Source organism: Opisthocomus hoazin, chromosome 1, assembly GCF_030867145.1.
Source record: "Opisthocomus hoazin isolate bOpiHoa1 chromosome 1, bOpiHoa1.hap1, whole genome shotgun sequence".
NCBI classification, from domain to species: Eukaryota; Metazoa; Chordata; class Aves; order Opisthocomiformes; family Opisthocomidae; genus Opisthocomus; species Opisthocomus hoazin.
The window spans coordinates 97,755,096-97,769,248 of NC_134414.1; the positions used below are offsets into that span (position 1 = coordinate 97,755,096).

At 35.3% G+C, this 14,153-nt stretch overlaps 1 protein-coding gene across 17 annotated transcripts in view; it reads right to left on the reverse strand.

Annotated features, from left to right (window-relative positions):
• Window positions 1-14,153, reverse strand: part of DMD (dystrophin) — a 1,341,705-nt gene that overhangs the window by 797,969 nt on the left and 529,583 nt on the right. For all 17 annotated transcript variants that reach the window (XM_075430270.1, XM_075430262.1, XM_075430225.1 and 14 more), the window contains 3 exons: window positions 9,256-9,357; window positions 9,043-9,150; window positions 1,154-1,333 (listed from right to left, as the gene is read on the reverse strand). In XM_075430270.1, the coding sequence (XP_075286385.1) occupies window positions 1,154-1,333; window positions 9,043-9,150; window positions 9,256-9,357 (390 nt within the window). The remainder of the gene's footprint in view (window positions 1-1,153; window positions 1,334-9,042; window positions 9,151-9,255; window positions 9,358-14,153) is intronic.

The following is a 14,153-nucleotide window of genomic DNA, read 5'->3' on the forward strand; positions in this document are numbered from 1 at the left end:
AGTATGTGAAATTGTACCCTTTCCCCATTTTCTTCTCTTCTGTTCTGCCAAATGGATTTTTCCAACTTCAGCTACACAAGAAACTGTATCACAGAGCAAACTAAAAGATTAAGGTATGCGTTGGAAGCAAGGTTATTGAGAAGTATTCAGATTGCTTCAGGAAATATAGCAGCTTTCATTTAATTACCCAAATGTAAGTTGGTAGAAGCAACAGAAAAGTAAAGCACGGTCAAGGGACTTGAATCAAACAGACCAGAACAACTAGAGGCCCTCTAGGGACAGGACAGAGGTGCACGCAGTAACATTCTGCTCCGTGTTATTAAAAAGTCTTAATATCCATTTCCATTTCACCAGTCATACCATGATAGCACACACATAACTCAATATTAAAGATATAATGGAACGGGAAAAAGTGAGCTGATTTGGGTTTAAATCCAATAAGAAAGAGATGCTGAAAGATGGCTACGAAAAATAAGTGGGCATGGTTTTTGTTATCTGGTTTAAAAAATGTGAAACTTTAAAACCTCAGTTTCTTTTTTAATGTATTACAGTTAACATAAAGGAGTTGGGCAAAATAATAGTGGATTATACTCTTTTTCCATTGGCATTTGAGCTACAGGTATGGATTGATTTCTTTATTTTTCCAAGAAACCTCTGTTTAACCTGTAAATCAGCATTACATAATCAGAAGTAAACCAGTAATCTATTATAATCTTTCGCTGTTGAAAAGAAATAAAAATAATTTATCTTTAATTAGAAAACAGTTCTTACACTAATTTTCACTAAGTGCTATTCCACAGAGACAGCCATAAAAACGTTGTATTTGAAGCGACCAACTATTATAGGTTAAAAATAAATTAACTGGAAAGAGTATTTTCATTATGGATTGTATCATCCCTGAAAATGTAATCGACAGCCCAAGAAAGTAATCAACACTATAAAGAGTGATCAAAACCTAAAAAGTTAAGTAAAATTCTGGAAAGTTATATTACAGCTGTACTATGCTGTCCTAAAAATAAAATCTCAAGTCTCGAGCAATCATGCAGGGAAAAAATTTAAGGCAATATGACAAGCAGTACCAAAACTACTTCAAGCATTGGACTGACAAAGGATTTGACTGTCACCAACTGACAAAACGATGGTTTTAACAAACCTGTGTAGAATTGCTCTCCACCTTCCGCACAAGGCTATCCCAGCGCTGGGCTAAATTTTCGAGACGACTTTCCAGCTTTTGAGCCACTGCTTTATTTTTCACAGCTACAAGGAGGTCTTGGCTGAGTGACTTCAGCTTACCCATCATTTGCCTTTTCATTTCTAGATCACCTTTTAGGATCTGTTAAACAAAGTAACAGCACGAAAAACAGTAATTTGCACAGGGGAAAAAAACCCCAAACAAACCCAACGAACTTAGAAGAAGTCCCAAAGAGAGCATCATAAAGATCCAAAAATCAGTAAGGATATTTCATACAAACTCCTATACTCCCATGCTGTTGTTACAATAAAAACTCCTCGCAAATTTGACATAGTGAAATGGACACATTGCACTTGACAAAGCAATCTAACATGACAGGTGGAGCAACTCAGGACACCACAGCATGCCTCAGGTGGTGACATGAATCAAAAAGCTAACAGCTGTGTGACACAAAAAAACTTAAAACGGCACTAATGTTAACAACTATACCTACACTTCAAACAATGTTTCTTTAAATCTTTGTTGTACATTGTCATATATCGCATATTAAAAATCACCAGGAAAAAAATGTTTTCTAGAAAAATAATATTTGACCAGGATGAAAAAAAAAGAAAGTTCAATGAAAATAAGTTTGATTTTGGCAGTACTGAAGAATCATATTTCTCATCTTCCTCGGATCTTGGCAGGCTCTGGTTACACAGCAGTAGCCTCCCAGCGAATGGGGAAGCCTTGGGAACCCCAGGAGCTCTGCTGAGTGTGCCAAGGGAAGAGCCCTGCAGCTGGGAGTCCCGAAACTCCCATGTACAACCTCCGCGCTCTGCAAGCCGCCATACAGCTTGAACCCATGGATGCTAATGGAAAAGGAGAAATCATCAGCCTTCACATCTCTACTGCAGTAAACTGCCAAGGGATCTTGAAACTCCTGAGATCTATACATGCAGACCTCTCTATGAAGTTGGTTCTTCACAGATCCAAGAGTCATCCATAGCTCCAGTTCTCAACCTGGGTTTATTTTTTAATGTCTCTACTCATTTAGTCCATTGATTTTCATACCTTAAGCATTCATTCTCTACACTGTAATGTGCTAACCATGGCCAAATTTTGAACTCTCCATGCAGCTGAGGACTGCAATCTAATCCCCAAGGCATGAAAGGGATAATTAAACAAATATTTAGACAACAGAATTTAGTCTACATATACTTTCCTGTAGCCATATAATCCAAAATTGTAATCTAAAACACAGCTCAGTAAAATGAAGATTTCTAGTCTGTAATCAGTACTCTTTCCATTCAGACGTGGTTTGAAACACCATAATTACTAATGTTAGATACAGTTCACATCAAAACTTAAATTGACACATCCCTAAGAAATAGCAGCTAACACACTTTATATTTAAGAATCTCTTTGCATACTAGCAGATGTAACAGAGGCAGCAGACTGGATGTAAAACAATTTACCATCTCAAAATTTCAAGGATTGATATATTTGAACTTTTTTTTTCCTACAGTGCCAGCAGAAGCTCATGTGAAAGCCACCACATAGACTGGCTGAAATAACAAAAAATGGTACCCTATGAAACATGACTAGTGAATGCTGAACAGCAGTGTTTTATTTCCAACCTCCACAGCTGATGACAGTTGTGTAATACACAAATGAGTTCAGCATCAATCCCAGATACATGGAGCACCATCAGTAAGTGAAACACTAGAAAGAGAAGGATGCTAAAACTTTGTGTGTCAAGGGAAGCGCTCACTACTATCTCATATGCTTTTGTGATAGCTACAGTTAACCTGTAAAAATATACTAGGAGATTCTGTTTCCATACTTCCTTACTGAAAATGTGTCAATGTGTTACAGAAATCAATAATATGATCTAGTTTTTTTGTTTTCCAGTAGAATAATATCCATAAGATACTAATGAGCTAGCAACAAAATACGTAATACCAATCTGCAAGAGAATAAATGGTACTCTTTGCTTTACAGAATTAATTATCAAATAACTCAGTCATAACATCTGTCGAGTGCATACTGTAAAACTGGAATATTTAAACACTGTAAGGTGGTTTCCTTATTTTTTGGTAATGTGCTTCTAGTAGTTGGTTTTGGTTTTTTTTTTTTTCAAGTTTTTAATTATTGCTGGTTTTCTTTTCTTTAAACATCACCAAAAACTTTCTTTGCTCATTGTAATATTCTAATAGGCAACATCTGCTGTAAAGTAATTGTTTGGCTGCTAAGAGATTTATTCCAGTAAAAAATAGTACAATATCTAATTTATCTCTTCTAATAAGTAAAGAAGTCTGCATAAAGACAAGCAAAAGAATATTTAATTCTATATTAATGGAATGTTTACTATAAACATATAGACCTACATCTTGTATAGCTTTGCAGTAGATCTCAACACATTTTACAGAGGAGGAACAACATCGCCTTCATCTACAGGCAGCAAAACTTAGGACATGAAAACAATTTGTCAAGCTTGTGCCATAAATGACAGTAAAATTTCACCTCACTCTGTCCACTTATGTTCTACATTCTCAGTGCATGACATCATCCAGCTTAGTCCATGCTCTATGCCATCCTTTGCCTTGTGTAAGAATTCAGAGACAATTATAGTAGCACTGAATAAATTGTAGGTGGAATTAAAAAAAAAACAACAAACAACAGTTGTTTTAAAGAAATCTTTTTAGAACTAGAGTAACTACCCACCAACAGCAGAAAAAAAATTAAGACAGTTCAGTATTAATACATGCATGAAGCAGTAAAGCCTAAACAGTTTTTATGACCTTAAGACTAAACAGATCCCAGAAGAGAGTTAATGACAAAGAAGATAAATTTTCACTTAAAAATACTGAGTGAATCCTCTGAAAGAAGTCATTTGAGATTATTAAAATACACACATTTCTTGCAAAAAAAGCAGTTCCATCTGAACAAAAATTCTTACAAATAGATACTATGGGTACAGTATATAAATTAAGAAGAAATATAACTGACTTGATATAAATTTTAACAAACCGTTAGAACTGGGTGAATTGCTACACTGACCAAAAACATACTTTACCCATTCGTTTCAATAACAATGAAAACATGACTGCTACAGCTAAGGGAAAAAGAAGGACAGCATCTGTACTGGGTTTACGCGGCAAGATTTTGGCAGCAGTGGGGCTGCAAGGGTTGCTTCTGTGAGAAGACACAGTGGCTGCCCCCAGATAGAACCAGTTCCAGACAGCTCCAAAACACATCCACCACTGCCCAAAGCTGAGCCCATCAATGACTTCAGTAGTGCCTCTGTGATCATGTCCTTAAGAAAGTGTAAAAACGCCACACAGCAGCTGTAAGAGAGGAGTGAGAAAAATGTGAGAGAAGCAGCCCTGCAAACAAAGAGGGCAGTGAAGAAAGAGGTGCTCCAGGCACCGGAGGAGAGATTTACCTGCAGCCCTTGGTGAGGACAGTGGTGATGCAGGTTGTCCCCCTGCAGCCCATGGAGGACCCCACGCCAGAGCAGGTGTTTGTGCCTGAAGGAAGCTGTGACCCTGCGGAAAGCCCACACTGGAGCAGGCTCCTGGCAGGAGCTGTGGCCCTGTGGAGAGCAGCCCACGCTGGAGCAGGTTTGCTGGCAGGGCTTGTAGCCCCACAGGGGACTTCGACTGGAGCAGCCTGTTCCTGAAGGACTGCACCCCATGAAAAGGATCCACGCTGGACCAGTTCACTAAGAACTGCAGCCCGTGGGAAGGACTCACACTGCAGCATTTCATGGACTGTCTCCCTTGGGTGGGACTCCATGCTGCAGCAGGGAAACAGCGTGAAGTGGAAGTTGCAGCAGAGACCAACTGACTACAACCCCCATTCCCCATCCCCCTGTGCTGCTCAGGGAGGAGGAGGTAGAGAAATCAGGAGTGAAGTTGAGCGCGGGAAGAAGAGAGGGGTAGGGGGAAAGTGTTTTAAGATTGTTATTTCTCATTATCCTACTCTGATTTTGTTGGCAATAAAGTAAGTTAATTTTCTGCAAGTCAAGTCTGTTTTGCCTATGACAGTAACTGGTGAGTGATCCCTGTGTCCCCACCTCAGCCACTGAGCTTTTCATCTTATTTTCTGCCCCTTGCCTTCCTGAGGAAGGGAAGGGAGAGAGTTGCACCTCACAGCCAGCCAAGGGTAACCCACCACATCATCATCATGTTTGGGACATCCCAAACCTCTCTTCTGTTAGATTGATCTTCAAACATTTTGTCTTCCACTGCCCAACGTGTATCCTAACCTCCATACATTAGAGTATTCTGGCAGCAAATGGAATATCAAGGTTTATTTTACATAGTTTTATTTGAAATGTTTTCACTTGCCTCCTTCTCCAGGTTTGGGAGAATCACCTCCGAGAAGGAATCTAGAGAGAACTAATACTTGTTAATAATGGTGAGCCTGCAGTCAAATCATTAGAAAGGATCAAATTTTGGGGAAACACATGTTTGTTTATACGAAGTCAAATAAGCAGAATTTGGGCTGCAAAAATCTTCCAGGAATCCATGTATGGAGATTTGGGTTCAGGAACAATCTCAATCTTTCTGATTACTCAAAATTTTTATTACTGTGTGAAAATACCTGCATATTGACTACTAGTTTAACAAATGTTGGTAAATGAAAGCTTACTTTTAAGCAGTAATACTGCTTACTATCAAAAATCCTGTCTGAACTAAAATTAACAGTGTATATCCTCCCACTTGAGAAACATGAGATAAAACTACTGTGGAGAAGACACTGATGTATTCCTACATCAGCAAGCAGTAGTTAAATCCTGATTTCCTCAGAAGTATTCTGAGCTGCAAATACGCATGAAGACTACCAGCTGCTCTTTCTTATTTTACCTTCTTTTTGTTACTATGTGATGTAATGATTAATGTGAAGAGTCAACATTTTTTTTCATACTGTGAACAGCCTCTCAACAGACTTATTTCACTTCAGGCGCTTTAGAAGGCTTAGGACCTTGTAGGAGGGTTGTAGAATTTCAAATCAACAGTCATGATACCAAATGGTTTAATAAAATACCTTCAGAAATTTCCTTCAGGCTTAAGAGACTGCAATCTGGCTAAAGAACATGCACGACTTGGCAAGATTCAGGTTATGTAAGAGAGACAGGAAAAACAGGCTGGAAGCTTTTATGCTGTATCTCATCTAACTTAAAATTCTTAAGATCTAACAGGACAAACTAATACTGTAATTTCCTAATGGAAACAATTAGACAACCGAGGGACTGAGCTACCATACTTTTAAGAATATAAAAATTTTTATAATAGTAAAAAATGTATGTTTATTGCCTCACAGACTCACCTTTACAATTCTGGAACAAGCTGGCCTAAATAGAAAGGCAATTTTTTGTGACAGCTTCTCCTTTCCTACATCTATAGACATCTCTATGTCCAAAATAACTTCAGCCAAAAGACAGACATGATTTACATGTCAAGGTTAGGATACCATGGTCCTTTTTTTTCCTATTTCTAAAAGCCAGTCCAAGAGTGGAAGAATACATTCTCTGACAAGAATTTTCATGTGGATAACGCATTAATACAAATTCCCTGTGATTCAGGGAAGACTAAAATAGTAAATCTTCTTCCACAAAACTCCTGACAATTTGGCATTGTGTGAAAGTAAATATACATACTCACTAGAATTTAGAGATGACTGCTACTAGGTCTAAAATCCAACAGATGAATTCCAAAAGTAGAAAATATCTTTCTGCTACAAATCTAAGACACTAAAGAGGCAGTGTTTCTCCAGCATACCATCAACCTTTAAATATCTAAACTACTGCATTATGGACCATCTGTTTCTAAAAACCTCAAACTTATTCACGTGTAAAAAAAGATTAAGTTTCTATTAATAAATCCTGTCTGTTCTGTCAAGGATGACATAATTCTTATTGAGGTTCAGGGGGATGGAAGAATCACTTTATTTACTCTCCTGTTCAAATATTCAGTTTCATGAAACACCTTCAATGCTTTCATGAGAGTAATGCTTAACAATTTAAGCTGGCAACATAACTCCGTAAGAGTGTGCACTTACTTCATTAACCAAATTTATGAAAATACTAGTAAAGTATTTCCTTCTTAACATCATATTTCCAAGCAGTTCTGAAAGGTATCTGAACTGGTCTCACCCTTAACACTTTTGAACCATTAATAGGCTGCTGCTTCACATTTTGTGATAAACCTTCAGTTCCTATTTCCTCCAGCAACTTGCCAAAATCCACAAGTGCAAATTTACTGAATAAATCTGAATTTCTTGCCATAAATTCTTCTTCATTAAGGTATTCTAAAGCATCCTGAGTTGCCTCTAATACATTATGCATTAATAAAAGTCTAGCTTGAAGTCAGCTTCAAGATTGCTTACACATTAGATTAGTAGAATTTGCAAGAAACATATACACTGAGACAACTGACTACAGGAAGAGCTCCTTTCCTTTACATAGAAGTTGACTTAATTCTAAGTAATCTTTAATCAAAATCCAAGCCTGTGCTTCTAAATAATAATCATACTTTGGGGGCTTGAATGTTTTGGAGGGGGCGGAAATCAACAAATATTAACTTCTTAGTCTTTCTATGAATCAACAGGGACATTCACCACTAATTCTAGACCAGCTGCAAGGTAGTTATGAATTAAACAATCAAGCTGCAAGAATTTTATTAAAAAAAAAAACTTACACATTTGTACATGTGAGGATAATATATAGTAAATTTTAAAAACATTCCAGTTACTCTGAAACAAACTTACAAACTTCAGACACATCATGGTATTTTTACTGACCATAAATGTTTCTGCTTTTAGTACAGAAGGATGAGAAGGACATAAATTCTAAAATATTTTTTTTAAATCTAAGCTTGACCTGACTGTATAACCAAATGGTTAATAATAATTTGAGAACTGTTCATGTCTCAAAATTCTAGTATGTAAACTGTAAAACCAAGTCTTGAAACAATGTCTAGGACACTTCCTGCCCCCACCACCGATTTGACAACACAAATAATAATAGTTCTGTTTAAAAAAAAGATTACCAACGAAGTATCTATTTACAGTGATAATAATTTACCTATTTTAACAAAAAGATGGGCATGAAAGTTTCCTTTCCTCTAAATGCATAAACAGTCATTGTTATGCACAAAAATAGCACATACCATACCATTTTCTTTACAAAGGTCCTAACACTATAAAACCACTTGCAAGCCTAGGCTGTGACAAGTTTTCCACCTCTACAGGCACAGCATCTTTCTAGGCCAGTCAGAGCTACATTCCCTCGATAAAGACGATGCATGGCAGAATATTTTCTGAAAAGTGACGTAGAGGATGTGTTGAAAAGGGTGCATTTTATATATGCAACTAGATTCCTGAAATACAGTTGAGGTATAGCTGTAAAGTAATACTAATGTCAGCATTTCACAACTTTTGAGTCTTTAGCTTTTTCAAGTTCAAGGAACCTATAAGAAGTTTTGCTGAAAGATAAGTACTTACTCATATGTATATGTCTGTACATATACATACTCAGTCTCACACATGATATATACATTAATAGTACATATGAAGAAACTTTCTGTATAAAAGTACGCATATTTTTAAGACACTCAAATGCTATTTCAGTTCATAAACTTTTGACTGAAGTGACAGCCAAGGAAAATGTCTGTACCTATTGGTTCCTTTATCAGCAAGGCCATAGACCAACCCATTCCATCCACCTAAGACAACATCCATTCCCAAAGTATGATACAGCTGTTCTGTTAAACCATATTGTCTGAGAGCAAGATAAAGCCACCCGCATTCAGACTCATGAATAAGAAAGTTGAACATAAAATAGGAGAATGAAAAATACATACAGCTAATTTGCGTAGATTGACCAGCATTTCATTTTGATCTTTAAAGCCAGTTGTATGAATTTTGCTCACAGCATCCTCTTTTTCAGTAAGCCATGCATCAAAAAGGCACTGAAAGAAAATTGGAGAGAAGATTATGAAAAGGCTTCAGTCAGGCTTTTCCTCGTGCAATTTTTTTGAAGAACATTCCTATTTATAACTGCTAAAACTACTCACCTGCTCCTCTGCAAAGTGCTGCCACTTACGAAGAATATCTTGCAGAAGGAACCATCGGTCTTCCGTCCATCTGCAGATGGCTGCCCACCGGTTTCCAAAGTGCTGCAAAGAAAGAAACACACAATGGACATTTGCATTTGTTTATTTTTTTTAAAAAAAAACAAGGAAATCTGATTTTCCTATGGCATTACAAATCTTTGTGAAAACACTTTCATAATTCACTTTTTAAAGTCTTAAGCCCTTAAAATATGTTGCATGTCAAACTAAAATGGATCTTATCACCATTTGAAATAAAACCAGAATGGAGAGAAGAGGGAAAACAATAGAGCCAAAAAGAGAGAATTTTAATACTAATCTACAGGCACATTTTTCTATTAAGCTTTTGGTACTATGCTCTCAAAAAACCTCAGTTTCAACACTTTACAATGCCCAAACCGTAACTACTTGAAACTTAATTATGGTGGCCCAAAGGTGTGATCAAAGCAAAAAAGTATCTGTTTCTTAAGTTTCACCATCAGTACAGTTGATCTAAGTTCCCTGTTTTAAAATACTGCAGTGGGGAAAACAACTCCACCTTGTAAGCTAACACACCAGCACAAATCCCACTGAGATTTCCCAGATATTTGTAGCATATGTTACTTTATACTTTTTAAAATTACACAAAAAAACTATCTTGTTCTTTTTCCTTTATTTCAGTTGAAATCAAGCATTATTACTTTCTTTTAATTTCCTACTAGCATTTATTGAAAAATGCCCAAGACAGAAAATGAGACTTCATACTGCTGTGATGGCACAACATGCTATAAAACTTTTATTGCAACAGTTTACAATTATTTAATTACCCCATAGTATCATATGCAAATTATTCAGCTCCTCCCAAATAAAAACCTCATAAAATCTGCAAGATATTCTATACTACTGCATTCTTTTTTTTTTCATCTGCTTCAAAAGCAGGTCTTGACAAAAAGAAAAATAGTTTCTTAATTTTTTCATATGTATTTATTCACTCGATGATCCTTATGGGTCCCTTCCAACTTGAGACATTCTATGTTTCTATGCTTTTCATATTTAAATATTTTTCATAGTGATTATAATTTAATTTTAGCAAAAATGTAGTATTCAAATGGTGGACTTTTAAAACCAAGGGATTAAAATTCCAACCGTATTTTCTATCAGGAATGAAAGACTTTTATTTTGCATTACCTAGGAAATGAAAGGTAAAATTTCAAGACGCCATTAGAATTTGCTGCTTTACCAATTTTATGTCAAAGTAAAGAGTCAGTAGATGGCATGTTTTTGATTCAGTGAATGCTAAAACCATAACAAATCTTGCAGTCTAAACAGGCAGTTTTCATGCCATTGAGTTATATGAGATATTGGCTCAATTTCAAAAAATGAAAACTATCTCTAATCAACTGGCATAATAATGCTAATTTAAAAACATGACAACTCTTAAACAGCTCAAATACGTTACACTAATATGAATAGGTTTCACTAACACAAAGAAGTATTCATTTTCAGTCACTGCATAAATATGAAGTAGGTTTTGAGGAATTTGTTTTGTTTCCTTTTTTTAAGCTTAATATTAGGATCATGGTTTTTGGTATATATTTGGAATTATGTAATGGGTATTTACTTTCTTTCCTAATTAGATCTAGACAAAAGCCAAGCAGCTTTTCAAATCTAAGAGTCTTACTTCTTTTCACATTAAAATTAAAATTTGGTGCTAGTGTTTGCTTGCCAAAAAACATAATGTGATCAAAGATCACCAATTCAAGCAAACATAAAAAGCTCAGGTTTTGAATGTGAGTATTTTAGAAAGCTAATTTCAGTATTAACAGAAACAGATACTTGCTGGTGAAACATCTATGTCCTCAACTTGTCAGGAAAGAGAGTACAACATATTTCACCCGTTCATTTTCCACTCATTAAATAAAACTTTCAAATTTTATGACACAGAACAATACAGAAAATTATTCACAGACAGTTAATGCAAATTTTCTGTTCTTTTTAATTAATTTTCCTTTTATAAAAAATTCATGATTTAACAAATACTATTTATTAAATACTATGTATACCGTAACGCATACTCAATAATACCTTTTCTGCAAAAAATCTATTTTGACTAATTTCATTTATTTGAAAAACTAAAAATTTTAATATAAAAAAGATGAATTATATATAGTTTCATTTGTCTTGAATCTGATTACCTTTTCAGTTTAGCTCAAGACGATCTCAACCTCTCCACTTTCCTTTTTCTCCAAGCCCAGTAGACAACCTAGCAGATTTGCAGTCTATCACTCTTTCAGCATTGTTCAATTGAACTTTTTTTTTTTTTTTACCTTGACTGCTTTGCTTGCTAATTACTAGTTGAAAAATTGTATGGATATACTGCCTCACAGCTCAAATACTTCTAATCTGTACCTTGATCTGAGACTGTCTTTCGTAGTGACTTCCACAATTTAGGGGAATTATTATTAGTTAACTACTCAAAACCACTGTACATGATTCTATGAAGTCATACAAAGTGGCTTCTTGCTATTCTTTAACAAGGTTCAGGCTCAAGTACTTCATGTTCCCTATACGCCCTTTCTTCCCACTATCACAGGAGAAAAATCTCTTAATTTCTAAATTCTATATATACAGATGGTAAGGTGAATCACATTCAGTTGGTTGGGTGCCTGATTTACACTGAAGTTTATGGATACTAATTAGGTATTGCATTTTAAAAATACATTTACAGTTTTTACCCAAAGTTAAGCAGTAAAGGTTTTGGCACCTATGATTTAGATTATTTTTAGACATCTCTCCATTGGTGATGTAGGCGTAGATCAAAATAAATTACACTGCACAAATTTAACCAATAGTTTGAACTTGCCTGAAATTTTCAATTCTCATACAAGTCAAATACACGGTCTTTGACATGAAAAATATTTTATTCAAAGATAACATCAAAAAAAAAAAAAGAATGAAGAGACTTTCATAAACTCTACATTTTTCTGAAGAAAACCTAATTTTTAAAGTGTGCAACACCATGAGTTATGCAAGCTCTTGCATCTCTACCTTGCAAAAGGACTTATATAATGGATTTATACTTACATATACACATAGAATCATTAAGGTTGAAAAAGACCTCCAAGATCACCAAGTCCACCTGTTAAGCCATCACCACCATGCCTACTAAACCATAGGTGCAGAGGAAAACTTGGAGTTGGTGGAAACATACACTAATTTACACAAACAAATAAACTACCTATTTACTAAGTTAATAATTATTTAATTATTATTAAATAATCAATTAATTACATGGGATGGATAACATATTTGAGATAAGCTAAAAAATAATCTTCAAATGGATTAGATTTTTCCTCCTCCTTTGAATCACTTTCCAAATACCAGTTAAAGAACATAAGTACTTATTTTTCTAACCTCTTTTCAAGAAGAACATCCCAAATATTCTCTGTTAGAATATGAAGCAAATGGAAATGAATTTGAGGTATACTACCCCCCACAACATAGCACCATATTAGATACTTGAAGCAGGAATATCTACAAAGTTCAGCCTGGTGTGAGTTATAGGTGCAGTCCTAGGATCATTAAACCTATACTGACATGGCTCCTTCTCTACCACTAACTGCAATTCAGCACAGTTCCATATGAATACATATCATATTTAACCACTCATAAATCAAGTAATCACATGTAATGAATGTCCTGGTCATTGGTATACAACCATGATGTTACTTGATGTCTATGATAGCAATAGCAACAGGCACATACATAGGTGTACTGTCATGTATGTTCTCAGTTACTTGATATCTCCATATATGTCAGCATACTGTATTTGATTGCTTAAACTTAAGTTATGCGAATTATAGACTAAGCCTCAAACTAGTTCCCAGTCTTTATGTCTGTTCCTTTTATATGTCTCCTATATCAGCATTCTTTTGATGTTTCATAAATAAAGCAGTAAATCTTTTATTGATAACAAGTGTTTTATAAAAAGCCTTATACCTGAGTAAATTTTAAATAGCTCACATTAGCTAGCTAGTCGCAGCTGACCTTTGTCTTAATGGTCATAAAGAAATACAGTTTGCTCTCAACATCAGCAGTAACATCTTCATAAACTTGCCTTTATCACTGTGATATACTGTCCTGGATTCAGCTAGGATAGAATTAATTTTCCTCCCAGTAGCTGGAAAAATATTTTTTGCCTGCTCATCTAGAAAACACGAAAACCTCGAGCACAAGAACAAATATCTAGCTTGGCATTTACTTTAAGAAACGTGGTAATTTGCATACTACAAAAGTTTTGCTACATCAATTCAAAATACTATATTCAGCATATGATTCCAATAAGCTACAAAACCTACCTGTTTTTGTCTCAATAGTTTGAAAAGGTATTATTTTAATAAAATAAGTAGAATTACTAAGTAATAGCACTGATAAAAGGGTTGATATTGTGACCTGCCTTAAACTTGTTATTTCTCATGAGAGATCATAACAGCCATGACACCAGAATACACTGTTTGGTTTAACAGATCTATGGCACAAAGTTTCAAGTCAGAAATATCATGTCAGGACTGTCTATTTATTAAGTAGATATCAACTACCAAATCATATGGTGCTCAACTTTACCTCCTTATTCACTTCAAATAGTAGTCGATGCTGTAAAATAGCCAGCGTAATGCCTGGAAACTCAGACTGCACCAAAGGTTTTGTTCCCAATATCAGGGAACATAAGTCTCCAGGGAAACTGACTGAATCCAGAATAAAAAGTCAAATGCCTTCCTGCCCCCTTTAAATGCCTCTTTTTACAGCCCTAGCTGGAATTTTCAGAGAAATTTGCATGTAGAAGAAACACTTTTTTTTTTTTGTATTGTAAGGACTCTGAAAGT